This window comes from Euleptes europaea, chromosome 14 (assembly GCF_029931775.1).
Source record: "Euleptes europaea isolate rEulEur1 chromosome 14, rEulEur1.hap1, whole genome shotgun sequence".
NCBI lineage: Eukaryota > Metazoa > Chordata > Lepidosauria > Squamata > Sphaerodactylidae > Euleptes > Euleptes europaea.
In genome coordinates, this window is record NC_079325.1 from 17,776,304 (window position 1) to 17,800,781 (window position 24,478).

Genomic DNA, 24,478 nt, shown 5'->3' on the forward strand with positions numbered 1-24,478 from the left:
CTCCAAAGAATACCAGGGTTGTGACACAGAGGCAAGCAACGGCAAACCTCCACTGACCGTCTCTTGCTTTGAAACCCCTAAAGAAAGAAAGAAACTCAGAGGGCATAGGCTATCCTGACATGGCTGAAGAAAGCTCTTTTTCACATGCACCATGTCCCCCACTGCCCGCTAGTGAAGGCAACTGTTGTATGGAAAAGATACTATGAGATCAGATGCACATACATGCCTTCCATCCGTTAGATCCAAGCAGCTTATTTGTTTTGCATAATTTATTTTTCTGCTGCTAGTTATGCATTGAGACAAGGAAGTGCGCACTGGGCATTGAAAATCAGCTCTTTTAAAAGAAAAAATGCAATTTAAAAATGTCATTCCCCCCCCCCTTTACAATGCTAACAACAAAGCAGGAAGCCAGGTTTCAAATATCAAAAGTGAACAGAGGTAGATGGGTTAAACTCCCTCTGCCTTCCCTGCATAGCCCCAAGGCAAACAGAGGCTGCACAATTCTGCAATTAGACAGACTAACATGATCTCATCTTGTCTATTTGAGCCTTTAGCAACTTCCAATTTAATGCTACCTTTAGTTTGCTGTGATATGACACATCCAAACCACCAAACTAAGGCTTTGCCTCCAAATTAAGATTGCAAACCAGCTGCAGTTTGGGTTTGTACAAATCTGGCATAATCTATAGTCTGTTGGTACTGATCTAAAACCAAACTATGGTTTTCAGTGATGAGGAAGTAACAAATTGTCTTCAAAAACACAATGAGGGTGCGATGCACAAGCACAGGGTTTACTCATTTAGTGCCAACTTATGGTTTGGTGTTCCATTGAAACCAACCCCATATAAACCAAGAACACTGATGATGTTGCACCATAAATGGCCTATGGTCTCATCTCTATCAAATGTCCATTGATAGTTTCTTTCAGAGGGGTGTATGATGGCTGAAGTTGTATTTTTATTGAGTCATACATACTAAGAAGAGATCATGAAGTTGACTGGTAAGGTCACCTTCTGCAAACACATTTCTGAGGTCCTGAACTTTTGCTTTCAGAAAAACAACAAAAATGTAGTGCATTACAGAAGACCACATAGGATACGTGAAATGGGTTTGGATCACTAAGATTGTCTTGTAAGTGGGATTCGGAGTGTCACCAATGTTGCAAGTGTATTGATTGATACCAGGAGTCAATTTAGGTTCTAAAACAGAGATATCTTTTAGAAGCTGAATGGACATTCTTAAAATAAGGGGTTCTAATTTATTACCCCCTTTCCAATGTTGTTGCACGTGACTTATAGAGCTGAACAGAGCTATACCCTTCTAAGCCCGCTGACTTCAATGGATTCAGAAGGGTGTATCTCTGCTCAGGATTGCACTATTAATATGCTATTGGATACAAAACAGCATCTCAAGAGACCAAGTGAAGATGATGCTTGATAAAAATAATTAACAATTAATCAAAAAGTTGATATGAATAGTGGTGTTGACAGAGATGCTAGAAGATAAGCTGGAGCTGTAAGATTTCATTAGGAGAACAGTCTTGAACTCCTTCACTTTGGCAAAACACCAGCTTCAGTGTTACTTAAACTCCATTGAAGTTTCCCTAGACAGAACTTCAAGGCTTGAAGAGCAGCAGATATGCGTACCGTAAACTTCAAGGATGATTAATAATTTATGCAATGAGAGTTGCCCTTTGCATTGAGAAAAAGAGAAGAGCAATTTTGTTGTGCACATATGCATTAATGTGCTTTCAAATGTCACATTTATGACACGGGGGAAAGTTGCATTTTACCAATGTCACCAATTAATTCTGTGGTCTTTTTTCTCTCTTGGCAATGTTGTTTCAGTACCCTCTGGAAGCTGTTTGCGACCACATATGAGCTGTCAGATGTTATATCACAATTGACATCACAATCTCCCAGGACTCTTGGGCCTGGGGATGATGCCCAGGAGAAAGGTGGAAATAAAAATAGACAGACATGCAGACAGATAAATCAATAAAATACCCACTTCGACCACACATTAAAATGTGGAAAAGACACATGCAAAATGTGCACATACCACCAAAGGTTACCGTACTATAGGGCAGAAAGAAAACAATGTAACGTGATATAAGTAGTAATAAACCTGTACAGGTTTTAAATTTGCTCTTGGTTTGGTACCTGAAATGTTGGATAAGTGTGGCATTTGAAATCACTCACCAGCCCTTTTCAGATGTTCTGTGCACATGCAACAAATGCACATAAAGGGAAAGTCTATGCATGATCATTGCAACATATGTTCAGAGCCTCAATGCAGAGGGCTTTTCTCACCTGATTGGGCTCCCAGTGGCATGGAGAAAGGCCTCTGTGCATAGGCTACGAACATATGTTTCACACATGGGGAAAAAGAGCTTGTGTTGCTCACCCAACAGGGACATTCATTGAACATGCTAAAAATATCAGAAGCGTGCCCAGATGGCCCAAATTAATCAGCTGCCCAAAACTGTTATGATCAATTTGGAAAATATGCTGAGTAAGGGAAGGAGCTGGTGATGCATGTGACACAGCAGACAAGCACCACTGTTTTGCTTGCTAACAATATAAAAGTTGACCATGTTGCAGAGATAAGTCAATTTTCCTAATGTTGTGGTGGAAGATAGATGCCATCTCAGAATTTCCATCTTTCGAGGGCATGGCATATACCTGATCTGCTGTGAGTAGAGGCTCCTCGTTAATACCAGAGTCATTTTCACTCTTCTCGTTAAGCTCTTCCTCCTCCTTCTCACGGATCTGAAGGGAAAAAGAAAACACCCCGACCGCATTCTGATTCAATAGCTGGGATGGGCTTCACTAGCACGCGGTTTTGTCCCCACTGATCTTTTACTGCGCAGACTACCCAAATATACTGTCATTAAAAAAAAAAGTATTCTAAGAATCAGTTAAAGGATCCACAGCATTTTGCAAAATCAAAATTGAGATGCAATGCAAGCCCTTCATGCAGCATGCTCTGTCGGTTCCGCTTGGCCTCTCCCTGAGCTGAGACAAGAAAGCATGGGGGACGGGAAGCGGAGAGGGGGAAATTCAGCAAAACAAGATCTCAGAAATCAGACAATCAAAATCTCAGATATATGGTGCTGGGAAATACCGCTCTTGGAGAGCCACTGCCATTCAGAATAGGTAATACTGACCTAGAGGGACCAACTTTTTGTAAGCTGCCTTGAGCTACAAGGCAAGGTGGGATATATATAAACTACAGGGAAGGGTTAACCAGCCACAGGGTAATGAGAAATTAGCAAAGAGGGATCACTAACTCCTGGCTGCAGAAGAGGGTACTTCCAGCATGCACCACAAATAATGTGAATATGGATTCCCCTCCCCCTCAAGTCACAGCTGACTTATGGTGACCCTGTATGGTTTTCAAGGCAAGGGACATTCGAAGATGGTTTGCCATTCCTGCCTCTGCATTACAATTAGGGTTGCCAACTTCCAGTAGGAACCTGAAGATCTTCCACTATTACAAATGATCTCCAGATGACCAAGATCAGTTCCACTAGAGAAAAAGGCTGTTTTGGAGGGTGGACTGTATGGCATTATACTCTGCTGAGGTTCCTCCGCTCCCCAAACCCCACCCTTCCCAGGCTCTACCCCCAAAATCTCCAGGTATTTCCCAACACACAGCTGGCAACCCTAGTCACAATTGTGGTGTTCCTTGGAGATCTCCCCTCCAAATACTAGCCAGGGTCAGGGCTGAGTGTGTATGACTGGCCCAAGGTTACTCAGCAAGCTTCCATGCGGACGTGAACCGGGGTTTCCCAGGTCCTAACCCAGCATCTTAACCACTACACCGCAATGGATACCACTTGTAATAGTTCAGCATAGGTACTTCAAAGTCCAATATGGCACAGATATACCCAGCCAAATTGGAGTGCAAAATTATCATTCCCAGATTATTTTTCTTCTTCTGTTATAAAATCTTGATGTCTGTCCTTGCTACTGAGAGGTTGATGTCCAGCCTTCCAGCACCATTCCATTCAAGCCAAAGTGCCAGGAAGTCTGCTCTTCCTGTTCTAATTTTATTTAGCACGTTAATCAATATTTGCTTGTATCACTGTTTCACTGGCCCCAGCAGTTTATTTGGCTGAATTGCTGCACCAGAGGCTTAGTCTGTTTCTTTGCAGCTGAATTTACGTAACACCAGAGAGAGAAATCATTGCTGAAGAATATGAAATGTTTTCCAGTCTTTATCTTGCTTTCCCTTGTAATATCACTGTGTATCAGTCATGCATAACTGTGTCCGGCAAGTACAAGGAGGTCTCCGCTGGACAGCATATTAGATGCAGGAGATTCTGTGGGCTCTTTACATAGCAGATGACTAGGGGTGCCAGCTCGGGGCTGGGAAATACCTGGAGATTTTGGGGGTGGATACTGAGTAGGATGAGGTTTGGAGACGGGAGGGACTTCAATGCCATAGAGTCCAATTGCCAAAGCAGACATTTTCTCCAGGGGAAACGATCTCTGTCGCCTGGAGATCAGTTGTAATAGCAGGAGATCTCCACCCACCACATGGAGGTGGGTAACCCTACAGATGCATTGTAACTAGGGTTGCCACTGGTGGGAGGTTTTTGGGATGGAGCCTGAGGGGGCGGGGTTTGGGGTGGGCAGGGACTTCAATGCCATAGAGTCCAATTGCCAAAGCAGCCATTTTCTCCAGGGCAACTGATCTCTATCAGCTGGAGATCAGTTGTAATAGTGGGAGATCTCCAGCCACCACCTGGAGGTTGACAACCCAATGCCTGCTGCATGAGTCCAGCCCTGCAGCAGCAAAAACAAAACCAACAAAGGTCATAACATTATGCATTCTACGAAATTATGCCTTTGGTACTATAATGGCGCTGCCATGAACTATTGACACCTATGCATTCAGGTTGTACTGTTTTAAACTGGCACTGATATATATTATTGTATTCATCACAATGAATTACAAGCTGCCTTAAATGTCAGCCATGGTAGAAAGCTGGTATATACTTATTTTTTGACAATAAATTAAAATCCATTAGGTTCTGTGCATGAATAAAACACCATAGCTGCATTCCTGCGGGCTCACAGTTTACCCATTTACTCCCATGCTGTGTACTTCAAACATTACAAAATACATGTGTGTTTTTTTCCTAGAGAGAGACTAATCCCCATGTATTATCTGCAGGAAAAAGCATGCATTTTGTAATGCATGAAGCACAGCATGTGTACAAATGGATTGGGCAGCTGCTGCCTGCCTGTATACACTGTCTTATTTGTGTACCTATGGCAAAAAAAACACAACCCTCTCATGCCCAGCCTTGTACCAAACGGATATTCCTGTTCCTATTTGTTTATAATATTTATATGCCACATTAACATATCATGTTTTTTTAAAGTCCTGTGCCCTACACTGATACAACTCCATACAGAAAAAAATTATGGCCTCAATCTAAAAATGTAATGTTTTTTGCATTATGATCTCAAATAACAATTTAACTAATGCTTTATTAAAAGAGGAGGGCCAAATAAAATGAATCATAAGTATTGACTGTGCTAGAAGATATAATGGGGAACTCTGTTGTGCTGCTGTTTTCGTCATTTCTGTTCCCATGGAAACAAATGTCACATTTTAGTGTATTTTAGTCTGTGCTTGCATTATTTTAACAAGCTGGATTTGAATTATTAATATTATTTGTTTGTGGATGGTGTTATAAATGCCTTTATATACATTGGTTATTGATGTAATACAGTTATTGTGATTTAAAAGGAAAGATATTAAACCCTATCCCAAGTACCGGTAGCAGATTTAGGATTACAGAACCCATGCAAGGCTATCTCCCTTGTTAGGGTTGCCAGCATTGTTGGTAAAATACCTGGAGATTTTGGGAAGTGGAGCCTGAGGAGGGTTGGGGAGGGACTTCAGTGGGATTAAATGCTATAGAGTGCTCCTTCCAAAGCAGCCATTTTCTCCAGGTGAAACGATCTCTGTCTCCTGGAAATCAGTTGTTATAGCCGGAGATCTCCAGTCACCACCTGGAGAGGAAACGCTCTCTGGACGGCTCTCTGCAGCACTCCATCACCGCAGATGACGGCTCTCTGCAGCTGCCATGTGCCACAAAGGGGACAGCGGAGTTCATCAGGTTGTATAAAACTGCTGATTCTGGTCTGGCCCTTCAGCCTTCTTTAACACTTCAAATCCCTATTTATCTGCTTCTTCGCATCCTGGTTTATCTCAAGGTCACTCGCACTGACACACACAAGAGAGCTCTCCTTAAATAAGGTTATAGATATACCATAATTACTTACTAGTAATTCCTATAAAGCTATAGATTTCAGAAGATGGTACAAGAATGAATCAAATATACCAATCTTGCTACTCAACTGTAAAGCAAAAGAGAAGTCGCCAAGAGAGAAAAACAACCCAGAATGAGAGCACCAACGCTTTAGTTACAGCTTTGATCCAGGAACTGTTCTTTGGGTACTTTGTTCATTATAGGCTATGGGTCTATCATAAACTGGGTTATGCCCTGAGCTGAGAAGCAGAAACTGTGATTGCAGAAAACAGGAGAAAGATGGAGAAAGATGGAGTAAAAGAAGAGGTCACATCATGCTGAAGAAAGCATAACTATAGTTTGGCACAGGACTTCAACGAAGGTGTATCACCCCGACCCACCTAGCGATTGATCATAAAATAAGTTTCTGATTTGTGACATGACAGTTCCCGCTGAAAGAATGGGAGCTGCATTTCCAACGAGAAAATGTCATGTTAAAAAAAACAAAAAAATTATGACTGTGATCATGCCAAGGTGATTGAAGGGGGTAACCTCCTTAAATATCCCTCAGTCATCATTTGGGGACTGGATTTCTCCAGCCACAATAACTTGGATTAGGGTTGCCAGCTCTGGGTTGGGAAATACCTGGAGAATTTGGGGGTGGAGCTTGAAGGGAGCAGGGTTTGGGGAAGGACTTCAATGGGGTATAGTGCCATAGAGTCTACCTTCCAAAGCAGCTATTTTCTCCAGGTGAACTAATCTCTGCCCCCTGGAGATCAATTGTAATAGCAGATCTCCAGCCACCACCTGGAGGTTGGCAACCCTAGCTTGGATTTTCTACAGATAGCAGTGATTTCTGTCCATGGAGTGTGACCTCCTTTCCTCCCCCTCCTGATGCAGATCAAAATGCTACCCTCAAATATTGCTCTAGGGGAACAGGGGACCCCTAGGAATAACACAAAGGGGGAGTCAGATTTGCAGTAGAGAGGCGACACTCTTTCACCCGTATGCATATTGGCCTGGGTAGGTCTGGCCCCATCTGGAAATTCTGTAACCCCACCTAGTGAGGAAGATAGGTTAAACGCTTGGCTTAGAGAGATATCTGTATTGACAAATCATGGTTTCCAATTGGCTGGGAAACCAGGATGAGAATCAGTGGAGTTGGTTTGCAAACCATGGTTCTGCTAGCTATGGTTTGTCATGATGTCGGAATTGAAAAACAGGTGTTGCAGCATCACTCCATGTCTGAGGCTGCTGCACCATGGAGGTAGGAGTTGGAAGCTGGGAGTTCAGAGAAAAAAAGCAGACACACAGCTCTCAACTATGCATTCGGATGGTCAAACCATGGTTTGACAGGCATGTTTAGCAGCTCATATGGTTTTGGTGTGGATTTCTGTCTTGATCCAGAGAAAGAGAGAGATTAAAGGAAGAAATAATACAGTTAACAATTAAAAGTGGGTTCCATGTTCAAAGCTGAGGTTAGAGATGGATGCCAAGCCTGAAAATGTTGAAAACTGTTGTTAGACATATAACATGACCCTAATTTTATAGGCAGTGAGTTCAGGCCTCATATAGCCTGCAGGAACACAATTTCTTTATGCTGGTTAAAGAAAGAGGTCCTTGATTTCAGAGACATGAATCATGTTGAAGTAGGTTTGGAAGGTTATTGATCAAATAGTAATTGTCACACGAAATGCCTGCATAAAATCAATAGTTTTAATCCACAGATTGCATCCACCACCCAGTCGCAGAGAGTGGCAAGCTCATGCCAAGCTCGGCCAAACACACCTGCTATATTTTTATCCAGCCCTTCTTCCAAAGAGCTCAGGGCAGCATATATGGTTCTCCCCTGATCCATTTTATCCTCACAACAACCCTGTGGGGTAAAAGCAAGGCTAGGAAGTAGTGGCCCCAAGGTCATCCAATGAAGAAGAGTTGGTTTTTATATGCTGACTTTCTCTACCACTTAAGGCAGAATCAAACCGTCTCACAATCACCTCCCCTTCCCCTCCCCACAACAGACACCCTGTGAGGTAGGTGGTGCTGAGAGAGCTGTGACTAGCCCAAGGTCACCCAGCTGGCTTTGTGTGTAGGAGTGGGGAAACAAATCCAGTTTACCAGATTAGAGTTTGCTGCTCTTGTGGGGAATCAAACCCGGTTCTCCAGATAAGAGTCCACCGCTCCAACCACCGCTCTTACCCACTACACCACGCTGGCTCTCAGCTTCCTGACTGACAAACATTTTGAACTTGGTGGCTACTGAGCTGTCATTTATGATGTTCTGCGCTAGCTGGTCACTGGGAACCACGGCTCTAACAACCATTCCTGCACGTGTTGTCTTTGAGAGGGGAATTTCAACACATCAACAACATACAGTTATTTTTAAGGGATCGGCCAATGCTGTGAGCACCTAGGGTTGCCAGCTCCAGCTTTGGAAATACCTTGAGATTTGGGGGTGGAGCATAGGAAGGGCAAGGTTTGGGGAGGGACTTCAATAGGGTATAATGCTATAGGGTGCTCCGTCCAAAGCAGCCACTTTCTCCAGGTGAACTAATCTCTGTCGCCTGGAGATCAGTTGTCATAGCGGGAGATCTCCAGCCACCCCCTGGAGGTTGGCAACCCTATAAGCACCATATATAGACCAACAATGGCTGCTCAGACCCTTTGTAAAGTCCCAGTATGCCTCTCAAAACAAAATACGCTACTGGGGGAAATTCTGGATAATCTGAAGGCTTCCATTGCCTGCTGAAAATAACATAACTTTGCCATCTGTTGTTCATGCTTCCCAGCCTGATTAAATTAGCTCTTTACTCTAGCAAAGCCATTAATAATTTAAGGACTAATAAGTTATTGTTGACTGAGCATGATAACGAAGCTAGAGGTGGAAGCTGCAATTTTCCATTACCCAGCTTGCAAAGCTAACGCAAACACAAACACACACATTCCATAGTTTGGGAGCAATAGTTCCTCTCCTCATTCGAACTGCGGTCTTCAGAGACTGAGAAGGGCAGCCATGAAGGAGCTAGAAAAGATTCTTAAGTGTAAGGATGTGTCACTGGCAATCAAGATCAAGTTAATTCATGCCATCGTATTCCCTATTACTATGTATGGGTGTGAAAACTGGACAATGAAGGAAGCTGAAAGTAGATTCCTTTGAAATGTGGTGTTGGAGGAGAGTGTTACAGATATCGTGGACAGCCAAAAAAAACCAAATCAGTGGGTTATAGATCAAATCAAGCCCAAACTGACCACAGAAGCTAAAATTACTAAACTGAGGCTAAAGTACTTTGGTCACATTATGAGAAGACAAAGAGTCACAGGAAAAGACAATGGTGCTAGGAAAAGTTGAGGGCAGCAGAAAAAGAGGAAGACCCAACAACAGATGGACTCAATAAAGGAAGCCACAGCCCTCAGTTTGCAAGATCTGAACAAGGATAGGATGTTTCGGAGGACACTGATTCATAGGGTCACCTGGAGTTGGAAGCAACTTGACGGCACTTAACACACACACACTCACACGCAGAGACTGAAAGAGTCAAAGTGGTCCGCTTAGCCCAGCCACCTTCAATCGCAGATGGTGACATCTGGCATAATCAAAGGGAAGGAGGTTCCTATACTGGTTGGTTGGAACATGGTATTTTAGCCCCACTTTAGGGTGTCGCTATAGGGAGCTCGAAACTACAAGGACTACCGGTATTTGTTGGCAGCAAAGACCAAGCAGTGACAGTCAAAGAGCAGTAGGATTAGTTGCAGGTTTTTATGTACTATTGGGCACCGGGTGCCCATGACTATCTCCTCCATTGCATGCCATTTCCTCCAACCATAACCCAGTTTCCTCCCCATCCAATCATGGCTCCCTTCTTTTCCCCAACCGCAGATGTGCTGGAGGGAGCAGAAGATGACATTCTTGCACTCCTTTTTGGCCCATTGGTGTTGGCAATTCTGAAATAAGAAAGTGACCACAATGTTGCAGGAGAATGTGGGTATGAAGACCCTTAAGACCCCAGAGAGCTGCTGCCAGTCAGAGCAGGCAAGACTGACCTTGACAGACCAATGGTTCAGCACAAGGCAGCTTCATGTGTTTTTACCCTCACTTTGGCTTGCCCTTTTCAGGTTTATGGGAAGGGGGGGGGAAGGCCCAAGAATGGCCCTTCCACTGCTTCAGTGTTCCAGTCACCTGGGAGCAGGCTACTTCTGGCCTCTCAGTAGTGCCAAAAAAGAATTGGCAGCAAAAGGGCTTGGTTCATTCCCTGCAGTGCTCTGCAGTGTGCAGAGTTGCCATTCACCCATCACAGTTGCCATTGTTCAGCAGTCTGCCAGCCCTCATTGTTCCGAATGTGTCAGGGTGGAAGGCGGTACAGATCTTGTCAATGTCACTCTCAAAGCAAACAACAGCCCCGATGACAATGCTTCTCTTGACATACTCTTTTTAGACTGCTTCATTCACTATTTACACACACACACAAGCGCATTAAGCCTGCTTCTCCATTTCCAAAGACCAATGACCTCAGTTCAAGCAGCACTGGGAAATTTATTCTGCTATCCATCGAAGGTTTCATTCTCACATTCTATCAATCATGGAAAGGTGGCCACAGTTTCCATTTTGCATGCATTAAGGCTTAAGCATCATCTTCCTGCAAGCCATGTTTCACGCCGTGCATCTGCACCAGCCTGGCGTGATCGTTTCATCTAAAGATTAATGGAGGGAGGGAAGGGGAGGAGACACAAATCCAGGTAAGTACCTCTGTGTCTGAGATGTTGCCGTTTAACGTTTCGATGTTCGGGTCCCTCCAGTCCTCAGTGATGGATGGGATGTAATTGTCTGTAAGAGCATCCCAAACCCTGGGAAAGAAAGAAGAGGATGTTAATACTGGGAAAGTATCTTGACAAGGAGCTGTGGCAGACTCTGGGGCAATATCTTCAGCAAGCGGAATTCAAAAAGGACGGTGGAAAAACAAGAATGACACAGCTGCTGAGTTCTGTTCCACTAAACGACCCAGCGAAAAACAGCATCAAGACTGCCTGCTACAATGAAGGCACAGACCGTGCTTCAAACAGGCCAACTTCGTGCAAATCCAGTACAAAGAGAATTCACATCTGGATGACTTTTAATTCCGTTTACCATAGCAAATATGGCTGAAATCATTAAAAAAACATTTATTCCCAACACTTAAAATTGAACTCCTCTGTGCCTAAAGATAAATTATTTCATTCACTTTCATAACAACCCTATAAAATAGATCAAAACTGTTCTCATTTTAACTGATGGGGACCCAGTGGAGAGACTGTGATTTGCCAGATGGCCATCCAGTGAACCCACAGCTAAATCAGGATTTAAATCCACGATGCCCAGGTTCTTGATACTGTTGTGAACAGATATCCAGGTGACAGAGATTTGCTCCCCTGGAGAAAGTGACGGCTTTGGAAGGTGGACTCTATGGCATTACACCCCATTCAAGTCCTTCCTCCACCAAACCCCGACCTCCTTAGGCTGTGGTTCAGTGATAGAGCCTCTGCTTGGCATGCAGAAGGTCCCAGGTTCAATCCCAGGCATCTCCAGTTAAAGGGACCAGGCAAGTAGGTGATGGGAAAGACCCCTGCCTGAGACCCTGGAGAGCCGCTGCCAGTCTGAGTAGACAATATGGACTTTGATGGACCAAGGGTCTGATTCAGTATAAGGCAGCTTCATGTGTTCATCTGCTCCACTCCCAAAATCTCCAGGTATTTCCCAACCCGGAGCTGGCAACCCTAGCTGAACCCCAACTATGGTAAGGTCGTCAACTGGAGATGTCCTCATCAGCGAAAAGGAAAAAAGGAGAAGAGTTGGTTTTTATATGCCGATTTTCTTTACCATTTAAGGGAGACTCAAACCGGCTTACAACCACCTTCCCTTCCCCTCAACAGACATCCTGTGAGGTTGGTGAGGGTAAGAGAGCTCTAACAGAGCTGTGACTAGCCCAAGGTCACCCAGCTGGCTTCGTGTGTAGAAGTTGGGAAACAAATCCAGTTCACCAGATTAGCCTCCGCCGCTAATAAAACTCAGTTCTCCAGATTAGAGTCCACCGCTCCAAACCACTGCTCTTAACCACTACACCACACTGGCTGGCTGCAAGGTGCCTGGTGACAACTTTATTCTCATAGACAGCCTTTACACGTTTCACCTTCATCAGGGGAATCAGAATTCTTTTTGCTGAACCTTTCTACAGCAATTGAGTTCTGTGGTGTCCTCATCACACAGGGAATGTATCAAGTAACTATGGGCCAAGGAGGACCTGCCTCCCCTACTCCTAGAGTTTCCAGGTCCCTCTTCGCCACCAGTGGGAGGTTTTTGGGGTGGAGCCTGAGGAGGGGAGGGTTTGGGGAGGGACTTCAATGCCATAGAGTCCAATAGCCATTGTGCTATTTTAATGCTTTTAAATAATTTTAACTTTTATATAGCGCTTCTAATAAATTATACTTTCAGTATTTATACATAGACTTATATATATTTTCTTTTCACCCAGCCTTGGGTACCCAGATCTCCAGCAACTACCTGGAGGTTGGCAACCCTACCTACTCCTCCTCAAGTGTGCAAGCATACAGATCAGTGGGGAGAAGAAGAGGGCAGAGGATGGGATTGGCAAATTGTTGCTGAATTTATAGGCACACAAAATTGGTGCGTTTCCAGCCCTGTCGTGAATTTTCTCCCGCTCAGTGCCTCCCTCTCAAAGGCCTTGATGCTTTGTCCCAAGACCACTTCACATAGGCCTGTGCTTACTCTGTGCTCTCTTCATATGCATTTATTGATTGTCTACTATTTAATCAGCTTTATTTATTATCTTGGGTTCCTATTCTGTAGGCATGCTTTTTATGGCCAGCGGCTGAAACAAATAAACTGAGCACTCAACCGCCTCTGTTTCCACTTCACTGCATATTTGCAGAATGAATTCAACACAAAATCAACGGGAGTCAAACACGATTCTTGGCTGACCTCTGTAATGCCTATAATCGTCATTATTATTGGAAATGTATGCTTTTATATTCAGTCCGCATACTCACACTTGTAAAGATGCTAAGCCCAGGGCATAAGGGTTAGCATCTAGCACAATACCATATTCTGCACACATATATAATGGAAATACCCCATGTATAAGGGGTCAAGTATTGTTCTTAGGTTCCTATTCATTCCTGTGTGATCACTAAGTTAGCATGAGTCTGGCAGACACCATGATGAGCTGCCAGAACAGAAGAGTCTAGTCGTGCCTGGTACAGATCGCCCCAGGAAGGGGCCCACTAGTGATTGAAGCTACCAAGGGCATAGTTTCAATCCTACTGGAGGCTCAAGTTGTAACGCCTACGGTTCTCTAATTGGATATGCTAATCCAAATGTATCCGTTACTGGATCCTTGTGTCTCTACGCACTATGTAACACCCCTAACCAGAGGTTATAAACGTTGTTGCAATCCTTTGTTCGAGGTGTGAGTTGTCCTGCGCATTGGGGCAATTCTCACCCGGTATGTATATTGGGCCTAATAAACAAACTGCTTTAAACTACCAACCTCCTGCTGTGTTATTGTCATTGGGAATTAATTCAATAATACAGGCACTTCACCTCGGGCCAGCTTCACTCACATGAGTGCATCCTTATCAAAGTCAATGAGACTAGCAGTTGGAGCAGCCCATGGATAATGCAAATCACTTTCATTTAGAAAACAAGGGGACAGCAATAGTGGCATAAAGTTCCATCGTGATGACATAAAATCCCACCTACTGTGTTCAAGTTAATTGGAATCTTACCTCTTATCTGGGGAGGATGAGGGGGCAGTTTCAAAACCCAATTCAGTCCTGGGACTCACTAGGCCAGGCCTACCTGACAGGATTGTTGTGAGGATAAAATAGAAACAAAAAAATAAGGCCGAGGCCACTAATCATGTACTCTTTTTGGAAAATCACTGCAAGACTAACAGATTGCCTTGAAGAAGCCTCTTGGCAAAACATGTAGGGAATTTTGGGAATTTTAATTGAGTAATAAAATATATTTTTACCTTATTTTGCCCCTAGGGTCGCCAACCACCAGGTGGAAGCTGGAGATCTCCCGCTATTACAACAGATCTCCAGGTGGCAGAGATCAGTTCCCTGGAGAAAATGGCCGCTTTGGGAGGTGGACTCTATAGCACTATACCCCATCGAGGGCCCTCCCCTCTGCAAACCCCTCCCTCCTCAGGATCCACCCCCCAAATATCCAGGTATTTCCGAACCCAGAGCTGGCAACCCTAGTTGTCAACCTCCAAGTGGAGGTTGGGGTTCTCCTGGAATTACAACTGATCTCCAGAGATAGGGTTGCCAGTTCTGGGTTGGGAAATTCCTGGAGAGTTTGGGAGTGGAGCCTAGGGTTGCCAACCTCCAGGTACTAGCTGGAGATCTCCTGCTATTACAACTGATCTTCAGCCAATAGAGGTCAGTTCACCTGGAGAAAATAGCTGGTTTGGCAATTGGACTCTATGGCATTGAAATCCCTCCCCTCTCCAAACCCCGCCCTCCTCAGGCTCTGCCCCAAAAATCTCCTGCCAGTTGCGAAGAGGGACCTGGCAACCCCAGTGGAGCCTGAGGAGGGACCTCAGTGGGGCCATAGAGTCCACCTTCCAAGGCAGCCATTTTCTCCAGGTGAACTGCTCTCTTTTGCCTGGAGATTGGAGGAGGAGGAGGAGGAGGAGGAAGAAGAAGAGTTGGTTTTTATTTGCCGACTTTCTCTACCACTTAAGGGAGACTCAAACCAGCTTACAATCACCTTCCCTTCCCCTCTCCACAACAGATACCCTGTGAGGTAGGTGGGGCTGAGAGAGTTCGTAATAGAACTGTAACTTGCCCAAGATCACCCAGCTGGCTTCGTGTGTAGAAGCGGGGAAACAAATCCAGTCCACCAGATTAGCCTCTGCCACTCATGTGGAGAAGTGGGGAATCAAACCTGGTTCTCCAGATCAGACTCCACCGCTCCAAACCACCGCTCTTAACCACTACACCACGCTGGGAGATAATAGTAGGAGAGCTCCAGCTACTACCTAGAGGTTGGAAGGAAAAAAGGCACCACTGTACTGATATCAAAGGATAAGGAACTTAGTACAGGAGTGAAACGTACAACAATGTGCAAAAGTACAAAATGTTATGCTACAATAATTATTACAATTTACAAGGTGTCTATACATACATTACACCAACAATAAAAACAAACAAACGAACAAGTGGCTATATACAAAATGTTCAAGTACAGAGTCCAAATATGTAGAATTGTGATTCTCAAAAATATTTCTTTCTTGATAGAAAATAAGCCTCCAAATGTGAGGAATCCAACAGGAGTTTTGCCAATTAATTGTTACCCCGTTGGGGAAATGAAGCAAACGTGGCTGGTGAATGCTTTACCCATCATGGGAATTTATTTATACAAATGATCATACAGAGATTTTTGAAGGACTGATAAAGAGTTGCCCCTTGGAACTTGAAACGATCGTCTCCTCATTGGCAAAACTCCTGTTGGATTCCTCACATTTGGAGGCTTATTTTCTATCAAGAAAGAAATATTTTTGAGAATCACAATTCTACATATTTGGACTCTGTACTTGAACATTTTGTATATAGCCACTTGTTCGTTTGTTTGTTTTTATTGTTGGTGTAATGTATGTATAGACACCTTGTAAGTTGTAATAATTATTGTAGCATAAAATTTTGTACTATTGCACATAGCTGTATGTTTCGCTCCTGTACTAACTACCTAGAGGTTGGCAACCCTATCCAGAGATCAATTTCCCTGGAGAAAATGGCTCTGAAGGGTGGAGTCTATGGCATCACACCCTGCTGAGGCCCCTCCCCTCTGCAAACCCCACCTTCCCCAGGTTCCACCCCAAAAAATCTCCAGGTATTTCCCAACCCAGAGCTGGCAACTCTATTTGCACCATCGGCCTTGGCCTTATTTTTTATTTCCTGTGACTGGTGCTGCCCTTTTATTTCTCCTTGTTACTAGGATAATATGGAAGACAGGAGAGCCATATATGCTACAGTGTATTCCCTGGAGGGAGATCAGGATAAAAATATGATGGCTAAATTGGTTTTGATTGGACTGGAATTGCACCTATAGTGAATGAAGATGACAAGCTATTTTGTATAACTGAGGTCTGCAAAACACGGAGCTCTACTGTACATCCTTACCCATGTCTTTACAATAGTAAACACAGTCTCTATTCAGAAAAGGGAAAAAAACACATTTCTGGGGCCAAGCCAAGAAAAAAAATTAATGACAGCAGCTGCAGGGAACCAAACAGGGAAGCAACAGATTCAACAGCAAAAAGAACAAGGATAAAGTGAAAAATCTGATGGTTGTAGTGTAATACAAAGAGAAATTATGCTTCTACCCATGAAAGAGATGCTGAATTTATTTGGGCTACCAGCAGTGAAGAAACCTTCATTTAATCATTACTGCCAGTGCTGGCCTGCTACTTATAATTCCCAGAAATATTATGCACACATAGAACTATGACATCATGGTTTAATAAATTAAACTGGTGGTTAAAGAAACTGGTAATCTCTGCTGAGTTACCAAACCCTGGTTTAATAGACAGTGGGATAAATCTGCCTGAAGATTTGCCTGTTCCCAATCAAGCTCTACGGTTTATATTTAACTGTTCTTCGAGCCCCCTGTCCTTGAAGCTTTAGGCAGATAGAAACCAGACGCAGACTTCCTTTCCTGTCATGCTAAGCTAAACCGACCCCTGAGATGTCTAATTTGGCACCAGCCTTACCGTCTTCTAGGCACCAAGTCAAAATAATTTTATCCATGTGCATTTAATGGATTACAGTTTTGCTTTGGCTAATCCTGCAGTGCTACTGATGCTTTTATTGGTTGGGGTCTTTTAATGGTTTGGTGGATTTTATTTGGTTAGTTGTCATTGCCTGTATTGACATTTTCTTTTTGTCAGCCACCTTGAAAGGTAGCATACAGCTCTTCTTCAACAAAATAGACAAAACCAATATTTATTTATTTACTTTGTTTATAGGCAGCCATATTGTTGCTGCGCCCATGATGCCACATTAGAATTCCAAATGTGCCCGCATGCTCAGAAGTGTCGGGAACCCCTGGTGCATGCCAATGCAGTTAATAATCATTGCAGTGGAATATACTTAGGGTTGCCAGGTCCCTCTTCACTACCGGCGTGAGGGCTGACTACCCTGAGGAGGGCGGGGTTTGGGGAGGGGAGGGACTTCAATGCCATAGAGTCCAATTGCCAAAGCGGCCATTTTCTCCAGGTGAACTGATCTCTATCAGCTGGAGATCAGTTGTAATAGCAGGCGATCTCCAGCTAGTACCTAGAGGTTGGCAACCCTAATTATAATCCATTTCCATTATCAACGTGTGTTCAGAGATGCTGTCCTTTTCTTACATGTAAAGCATGTTCGTGGTGGGGAGCCAAAGCTGATTGTTATGATGGTTAGACACATCTCTTTCATGGTGTGCACAAGCAATTGGAAAGCGGTAGCTGGCTATTACTTCCCAGCACTTACTTGTCATACACAGGGAATTTGGCCTGTATATGAATATCATTGGTAATGATCACCACTGTGATTACGTGTTTTGAAGGGCTTTGATTGCAGCAAACAGAATAAAGAGAAGCTATTTACTCCAGATTAAATTATTCAGATAAAAAGAGCTTGAGTTAACAAATATTCCTTTAAGCATATAACAAAAACAACACTGAGCAATAAAACCATAGCTTTGAAATGATTTTATTGATTTGAAAAAAGGCCGGGTATTAAAGCAATGATACTGAAATCCTAAACATTCTTCTCAACTCACTGATTTCAGTGGATTTAAAAGAGTATAGCTCTGCTGAGGTCTGCTCTGGATTGCCCTGACCCTGTATTTATATCCTGTCCTTCTACCAAATTACTCAGCACAGCTTAGGGACTTGGCAACCCTAGTGGAGCCTGAGGAGGGTCCTCAGTGGGGTCTAATGCCATAGAGTCCACCTTCCAAGGAAGTCATTTTCTCCAGGTGAACTGCTCTCTTTTGCCTGGAGATCAGTTGTAATAGTGGGAGATCTCCAGCTACTACTTGGAGGTTGGCAAACCTATCCAGAGATCCATTCCCCTGGAGAAAATGGCTGCTTTGAAGGGTGGAGTCTATGGCATCATTCCCTGCTGAGGCCCCCTCCCCTCCGCAAACCCCATGGGTCAGTAATGACCCCGTGCTGGCACAGGGGACTACCATTACCTTTTTTAATGCATCACATAACAATTAGCAGCAGCCTAAAACCATGCAAATCACCACCCCATAAAACTCAGCAGAAACATCAACTAAGCAAATAAAGTAATCAAGTCATCCAGACAACAACCATAAACCCCAGGTAGCAGCAGGAGAATGAACTGCAACTACAGGCAACTTCATATGAGCAAAGGCAGCCCTCAAATACCCTGGCCCAAGGTCATTAAGGATTTTTTTTGTTTCGTTTGGCATTTCTCACTAGCTTTTACTACCCTGCTCTCAGTTTGTGTGTCTCTGAGTTTACGTGTGTTTACCGGTATACGTTTTACTTAATTGCTTTAAATATTGGATATCTTTTTGTCAGTATCGTAAACACTATTTTGATTGTTTGCTGCTTTGGGGACCCTGTGGAAAGACGGCATACAAACATTTTAAATACATAAATAAATTTAATCAGACACCAGCAAGCAACAGAAAACAACCTATTTTAAAACAATTCTTGATCAGCTGACCCAGAGAAGAACAGAAAATCTAATATTAAAATGAAGGAGGAAAAAAATTCCCAACAAAATCAGTAACTGCCTAAAAGATTAACAGTGCGATCCTAAACACAGTTACACCCTTCTTAACCAACTTTCAATGGTCTAACGTGCACCTCTAACAGTACATTCCTAAGGAGAGTTACTCCAGTCTAAGCCCATTGAAATGAACGGGCTTAGACTAGAGTAACTCTCCTTAGGAATGCACTGTAAGTTTTGACCTGGCACCAAAAATTTAAGACTCGCTGGTAGAAGACTGGATATGGGGAAGTCATTTAATAATCAAGACACCTCAACTAAAAAGCCCTTGTCTCAAGTTGCGGTGCACCTTATCGCACCTAATGATGGTAGGCGGAACAGGAACACCCAAAATGATCACAGTTGTCAAGAATGCTCATTGGAGAGTTAGCATCTTGGCATGTGTGTCGGAGTCACATTTAACAGCCATACCCAGAGAAAGAACTCATGCTCATCACCCCACTGCCACACTGAAAGCCTGTGGATCACCAAATATTGGAGAAATCTCAGCCCAAGTAAGCAGGAGGCATAAATGTAGGGCAGGCAGTTGAGAAAAATCTATCCTTCACATGAACTTTGCACTGCGTGTCCCCACAGGCTTTAGGGACTAAAGAGAAGGATGACTTCACCCTCTTTCCCCTCTTCACTGCAGCCCTTTGAACCGTGGTGCATTTAGTTCAACAGGGTTCCTGCTCTTCATGAAGATTTTTAGGACAAGAAGGGGAAGGCGGGGAAAGACCTGCTCTGCCAGCCCTTGAATATATTTCTATAAAATGTTTGTATGTTGTTGTCATAAAAAATTCCCAAGGCACATTTGAACAATAAAATATAACAAGAACACCAAACACTAAAAAAAATCAGGAACCATAATCAGCAATATAAAAATTGATCTAAAAAACCTGTACAAATAATTAAGAAGCTGTTGGTATGTGTAGACCATTCCAGTGAGTCACCAAAACACCATCAACACAAAAACAAAACCAATCATCTCACCCAAAACAGGTAGGTCCGCATGCACACAGAACGTTCTGTGCAAGACAGGGCAAAAAGAGATGTGCGTTGCAAGATCTAGGATTAGGATCTCCTATGATTTCTTAAAAATATAATTAGCAGCTCCAGGCACCTGCTTGGAAGACTGGGGAAGGGGCTTTAAGTGGGAGTAAGTTTAACCCTTTCCTCCCATGCCTCTTCCACAGCTGTAATTCCAGGTATGAGCACTGAGGCCAGTGGAGGAGGGTGAGTCATCCCATCAGCCTCTAGAAACCAGCTGCTTATGCACTTATTTCAGCTTTGCTCTGGGCCAATGTGCCGAACCAGCCACAGGAATAGAGACTCCCTCCCACGCCTGTCAACGTGAATCAGCCCTTTTCCTGGCAGATTCAAAACATTCAAGTCACAATTGAAGGAAAAAGTTTAGAAAAAAGTTTAGAGAGCAAGCGTAGTGTAGTGGTTAACAGTGGTGGGGAGGGGCTGTGTCTCAGTGGTAGAGCATCTGCTTGGCAGGCAGAAGGTCCCAGGTTCAATCCCCAGCATCTCCAGTTAAAGGGACTAGGCAAGTAGGTGATGTGAAAGACCTCTGCCTGGGACCCTGGAGAGCTGCTGCCGGTCAGAGTAGACAGTACTTACACTGTTCTTTCCTTCAATGTATCCTCACAATAAGAACACTTCCCAGACCCTAGTCCAAAACTCCAACCGCTATACCACCAGGGTTGCCAAACTCCAGGTACTAGCTGGAGATCTCCTGCTATTACAACTGATCTCCAGCCAATAGAGATCAATTCCCCTGGAGAAAATGGCTGCTTTGGCAATTGGACTCTATGGCATTGAAGTCCCTCCCTTCTCCAAACCCCACTGTCCTCAGCCTCTACCTTCGCTGGTGGCGAAGAGGGACCTGACAACCCTATATACCACGCTGGCTTGCCTACACCTATTCTAAATAAATGCATATATTATCTGTTCTTATAATAATAATTAGGTACCTTCAAGTTGCAACTGACTTATGGTGATCCCATGAAGTTCCACGTCATGGCATTTTCAAGAAAAGAGATTAGCAGAGGAGGTTTGCCATTGCCTTCCTCTGCATAGCAGCCCCATTCTCCCTTGGTGGTCTCCCACCCAAGTAGTCACTGTGCCCAACCCTGGTTAGCTTCCAAGCTCAGACAAGCTCCAGCTAGTCTGGTCTATTTAGGCTGCTGTCTATACATGACAGGAGCATGAAATATTGTAGTTTTATCATTCTGGCCATGGTAATAGCTAAATGGATGCATGACCACGGATGAACTTTTAAGAGCAAGAGGCCAGTGACACATTTAATTCACACACCAAATTCCTTCAACACGTTTCTTTCAGTATAATGGAGCATTTCTAATCTACTCACTCCTCATCCTGCAGATTTTCTTCCTCTTCTTGTATCTGGAGGTGGTTTTTCACAGGGGCCAGGTTCTCAGTTTTGGCATTGTAATTCCGAAAGCAGACATTGAGTTTCTCATCAAACTCATTGACCAAGTCTTCCATGGACTTGAAGCTGATGATTTCAGAAGAGAAGTTCTCAAGCTCAGAAAGGGAAGGGTCTTCCAAGTGCCGAGGGGAAGATCCATAATAATAGTGGGATTTCTCATCCTTGTCATCAATGTAGCACGGCCTTAGGTCCTCAAACTCTTCATCCAGGCTTACCAGAGGGGCTTCCATCTTGGGCTGGCTAAGGACACAGTGATGACTTCTGGGATACAAAGAATGGACAATAATGAGCCAATAGTAACAATAGTAATAAAAACCAGTGATCCTGGTGCCCTCTGGGGCTGGTCGAACAGGGAGGTCCTACACTGCAAATCTGCAAAATAAATAAAGAGTGACTACAAACATCAGATGGAGCCTGCATGCATCCTACAACAGCAAAACAAGAATTGTTTGATTCTTATCTTTAATGGGGTTATTCATATGCAAATGTATCCAAAGTTAATCTATTGGCTGGTTTAAAACACATGCAATTAATTAAGATTTCTTTAATCATGTGATAGTGCTAGTTTTGATGTTAAAATGTTTTGAAATTTTTAAATAAAAAGGAGTAAAATACACAGAGAAAACAGCTTCTCTGCATGGTATTGTCTTTTTATTATACATACAAATATCTCAGTAAAAAAGTACCAACCTTGGCAGGTTTGCCAACCTCCAGGTGGGGCCTGGAGTTCTCCTGGAATTACTACTGGTCTCCAGACAACAGAAATCAGTTCCCCTGGAGAAAATGGTACCTTCGGAGGGTGGGCTGTATGACATCACAACTGTGCCGTGCTCCCTCTCCTCCCCAAACTCTGCCCTTGCCAGGCTCTGTCCCCAAATCTCCAGGAATTTCCCAACCTGAAATTGGCAAGTCTAGCATGATAGCAGCAGCTCCATGTATTTATACACTGAATTTCCCAATCACATTGAAAGAGGGGTCTAATTTTAACAGCAAAAGCAGAGCGGGGGTACACATGAAGCTGCCTTATACTGAATCAGACCCTTGGTCGATCAAAGTCAGTATTGTCTACTCAGACTGGCAGCAGCTCTCCAGGGTCTCAGGCAGAGGTCTTTCACATCACCGGCTTGCCTAGACCCTTTAACTGGGGATGCCGGGGATTGAACCTGGGACATTCTGCATGCCAAGCAGATGCTCCACCACTGAGCAGATTAGGGTTGCCAGCTCTGGGTTGGGAAATACCTGGAGATTTTTGGGGAGGAGCCTGAGGAGGGTGGGGTTTAGAGAGGGGAGGGACTTCAATGCCATAGTCCTATTGCCAAAGCGGCCATTTTCTCCAGATGAACTGATCTATATCGGCTGGAGATCAGTTGTAATAGCAGGAGACCTCCAGCTAGTACCTGGAGGTTGGCAACCCTAGTTCAGATGCCACACCCCACTGGAAGCTTATTTCCCCACAACACTGGCTGTGAGAAAGGAAAGAAGCTCTAGGACGTAGGGTGCAGGCACTTTGGGAAAGGGGAGAAACAGATATATTTTACTTGGGACTCAGTACTCACCACTGCAACAGATGCAAGGGAAATCTGCATTTTCTCAGCTGTGGTCTGACTACTAGGAAAATGTGATACTGCCCACAGCAAATGGAAAGGCATCTGGATCCTGTGCAACAGCTACACAATAATTGCAATTAAAACAGCAACATTGTCTGGAAAGGCTCTTCCACCAGGGATGGCTCAGCTTGCTTCCTTTCAGCTTTAATTTGTTACATTTATCATTTCCAGCCTGACCCAGCTAAAGTTCCAAAGTGTGCTGTTAACTGCTTTTGGATATTACAAACAGAGTGAATTCACTACCGCAACCCACACATGGGACCAAGCCAAAGCCCTGTAGCCCGCGTGCCTCGTCCAATCTAAAAGGAAACTGCCTATTTGCCTGCTGTTTCCATCCAGTCCAGTTGCAACTAGATGAACTGCAGCCAAGAACTCATCTGCTGGGTTAAATTTTCTCCATTGTCAAAGCAGCTATTGCAAACACCAGAAATCATTCAGCTGTCGATGTGTTTCTGTGACAACCCTCCAGCACAAAGCAACAAACTGTTGCTGTAGTTTTACATGGATTTGCAGATCTCTGAAATCCTGCTGCAACTTTTTCCTGTTTTCTTCTATGGTGGTGTGCATAAACGTCCTTGGTGGTCTTCCTTCAATTTCAATATCTTTATTGGCATACCCGGTCTTCCATTCAGGTCCTTAGCTGGACCTTGGACATACTTAGGGAACAACATGCTTTTATGACATGCTGTAGTCTCAGTTAAATGCACGCGAATGCAATAAAGTGAACAGATTCATTGTGAGCATGCTCGGTTGGATCTAGCCTTCCCATGGGGTGAAAATTGGAAATGTCAAGGGCTGTAGTTAGAGCTACCAAACTCCAGGTGGTGGCTGGAGATCTCCTGGAATTATCACCGATCTCCAGACTACAGAGATCAGCTCCCCTGGAGAAAATGGCTGCTTTGGAAGGTGGATTCTATTACATTATATCCTTCTGATGTCCTTCCTAGGGTTGCCAACCTGCAGGTGGCGGCTGGAGATATCCCACTATTACAACTGATCTCCAAGCGATAGAAATCAGTTCCCTTGGAGAAAATGGCCACTTTGGCAATTGGACTCTATGGCATTCAAGTCCCTCCCCTCTCCAAACCCTGCCCTCCTCAGACTCCACCGCCAAAATCTCCAGGTATTTCCCAACCTGGAGCTGGCAAACCTAGTCCTTCCCCTCTGCAAACCCCGCCCTCCCCAGGCTCTACCCCCAAAATCTCCAGGAATTTCCTAACCCGGAGCTGGCAACCCTAGACTACTTCTTGCATTCCATGGCCTTTTGGTCCCATTTTTACAGTTTCCACTGTTACACTTCTGTGTGTGTGGGTGAAGGGCGAAAACGCATGGTCGCTTTAGCCTCCTTTATTCCCT

General features: G+C 44.0%; 1 protein-coding gene across 3 annotated transcripts in view; it reads right to left on the minus strand.

Moving 5' to 3' along the window:
* FEZ1 (fasciculation and elongation protein zeta 1) overlaps positions 1-24,478 on the minus strand; it is a 47,522-nt gene that overhangs the window by 17,401 nt on the left and 5,643 nt on the right. For 2 of the 3 annotated variants that reach the window (XM_056860806.1, XM_056860807.1), the window contains exons 2-4: positions 21,435-21,776; positions 11,014-11,113; positions 2,685-2,771 (exon numbers count right to left, since the gene is read on the minus strand). In XM_056860806.1, the coding sequence (XP_056716784.1) occupies positions 2,685-2,771; positions 11,014-11,113; positions 21,435-21,745 (498 nt within the window). In that variant the 5' untranslated portion in view covers positions 21,746-21,776. The remainder of the gene's footprint in view (positions 1-2,684; positions 2,772-11,013; positions 11,114-21,434; positions 21,777-24,478) is intronic. The other variant, XM_056860808.1, reaches the window with a different exon arrangement.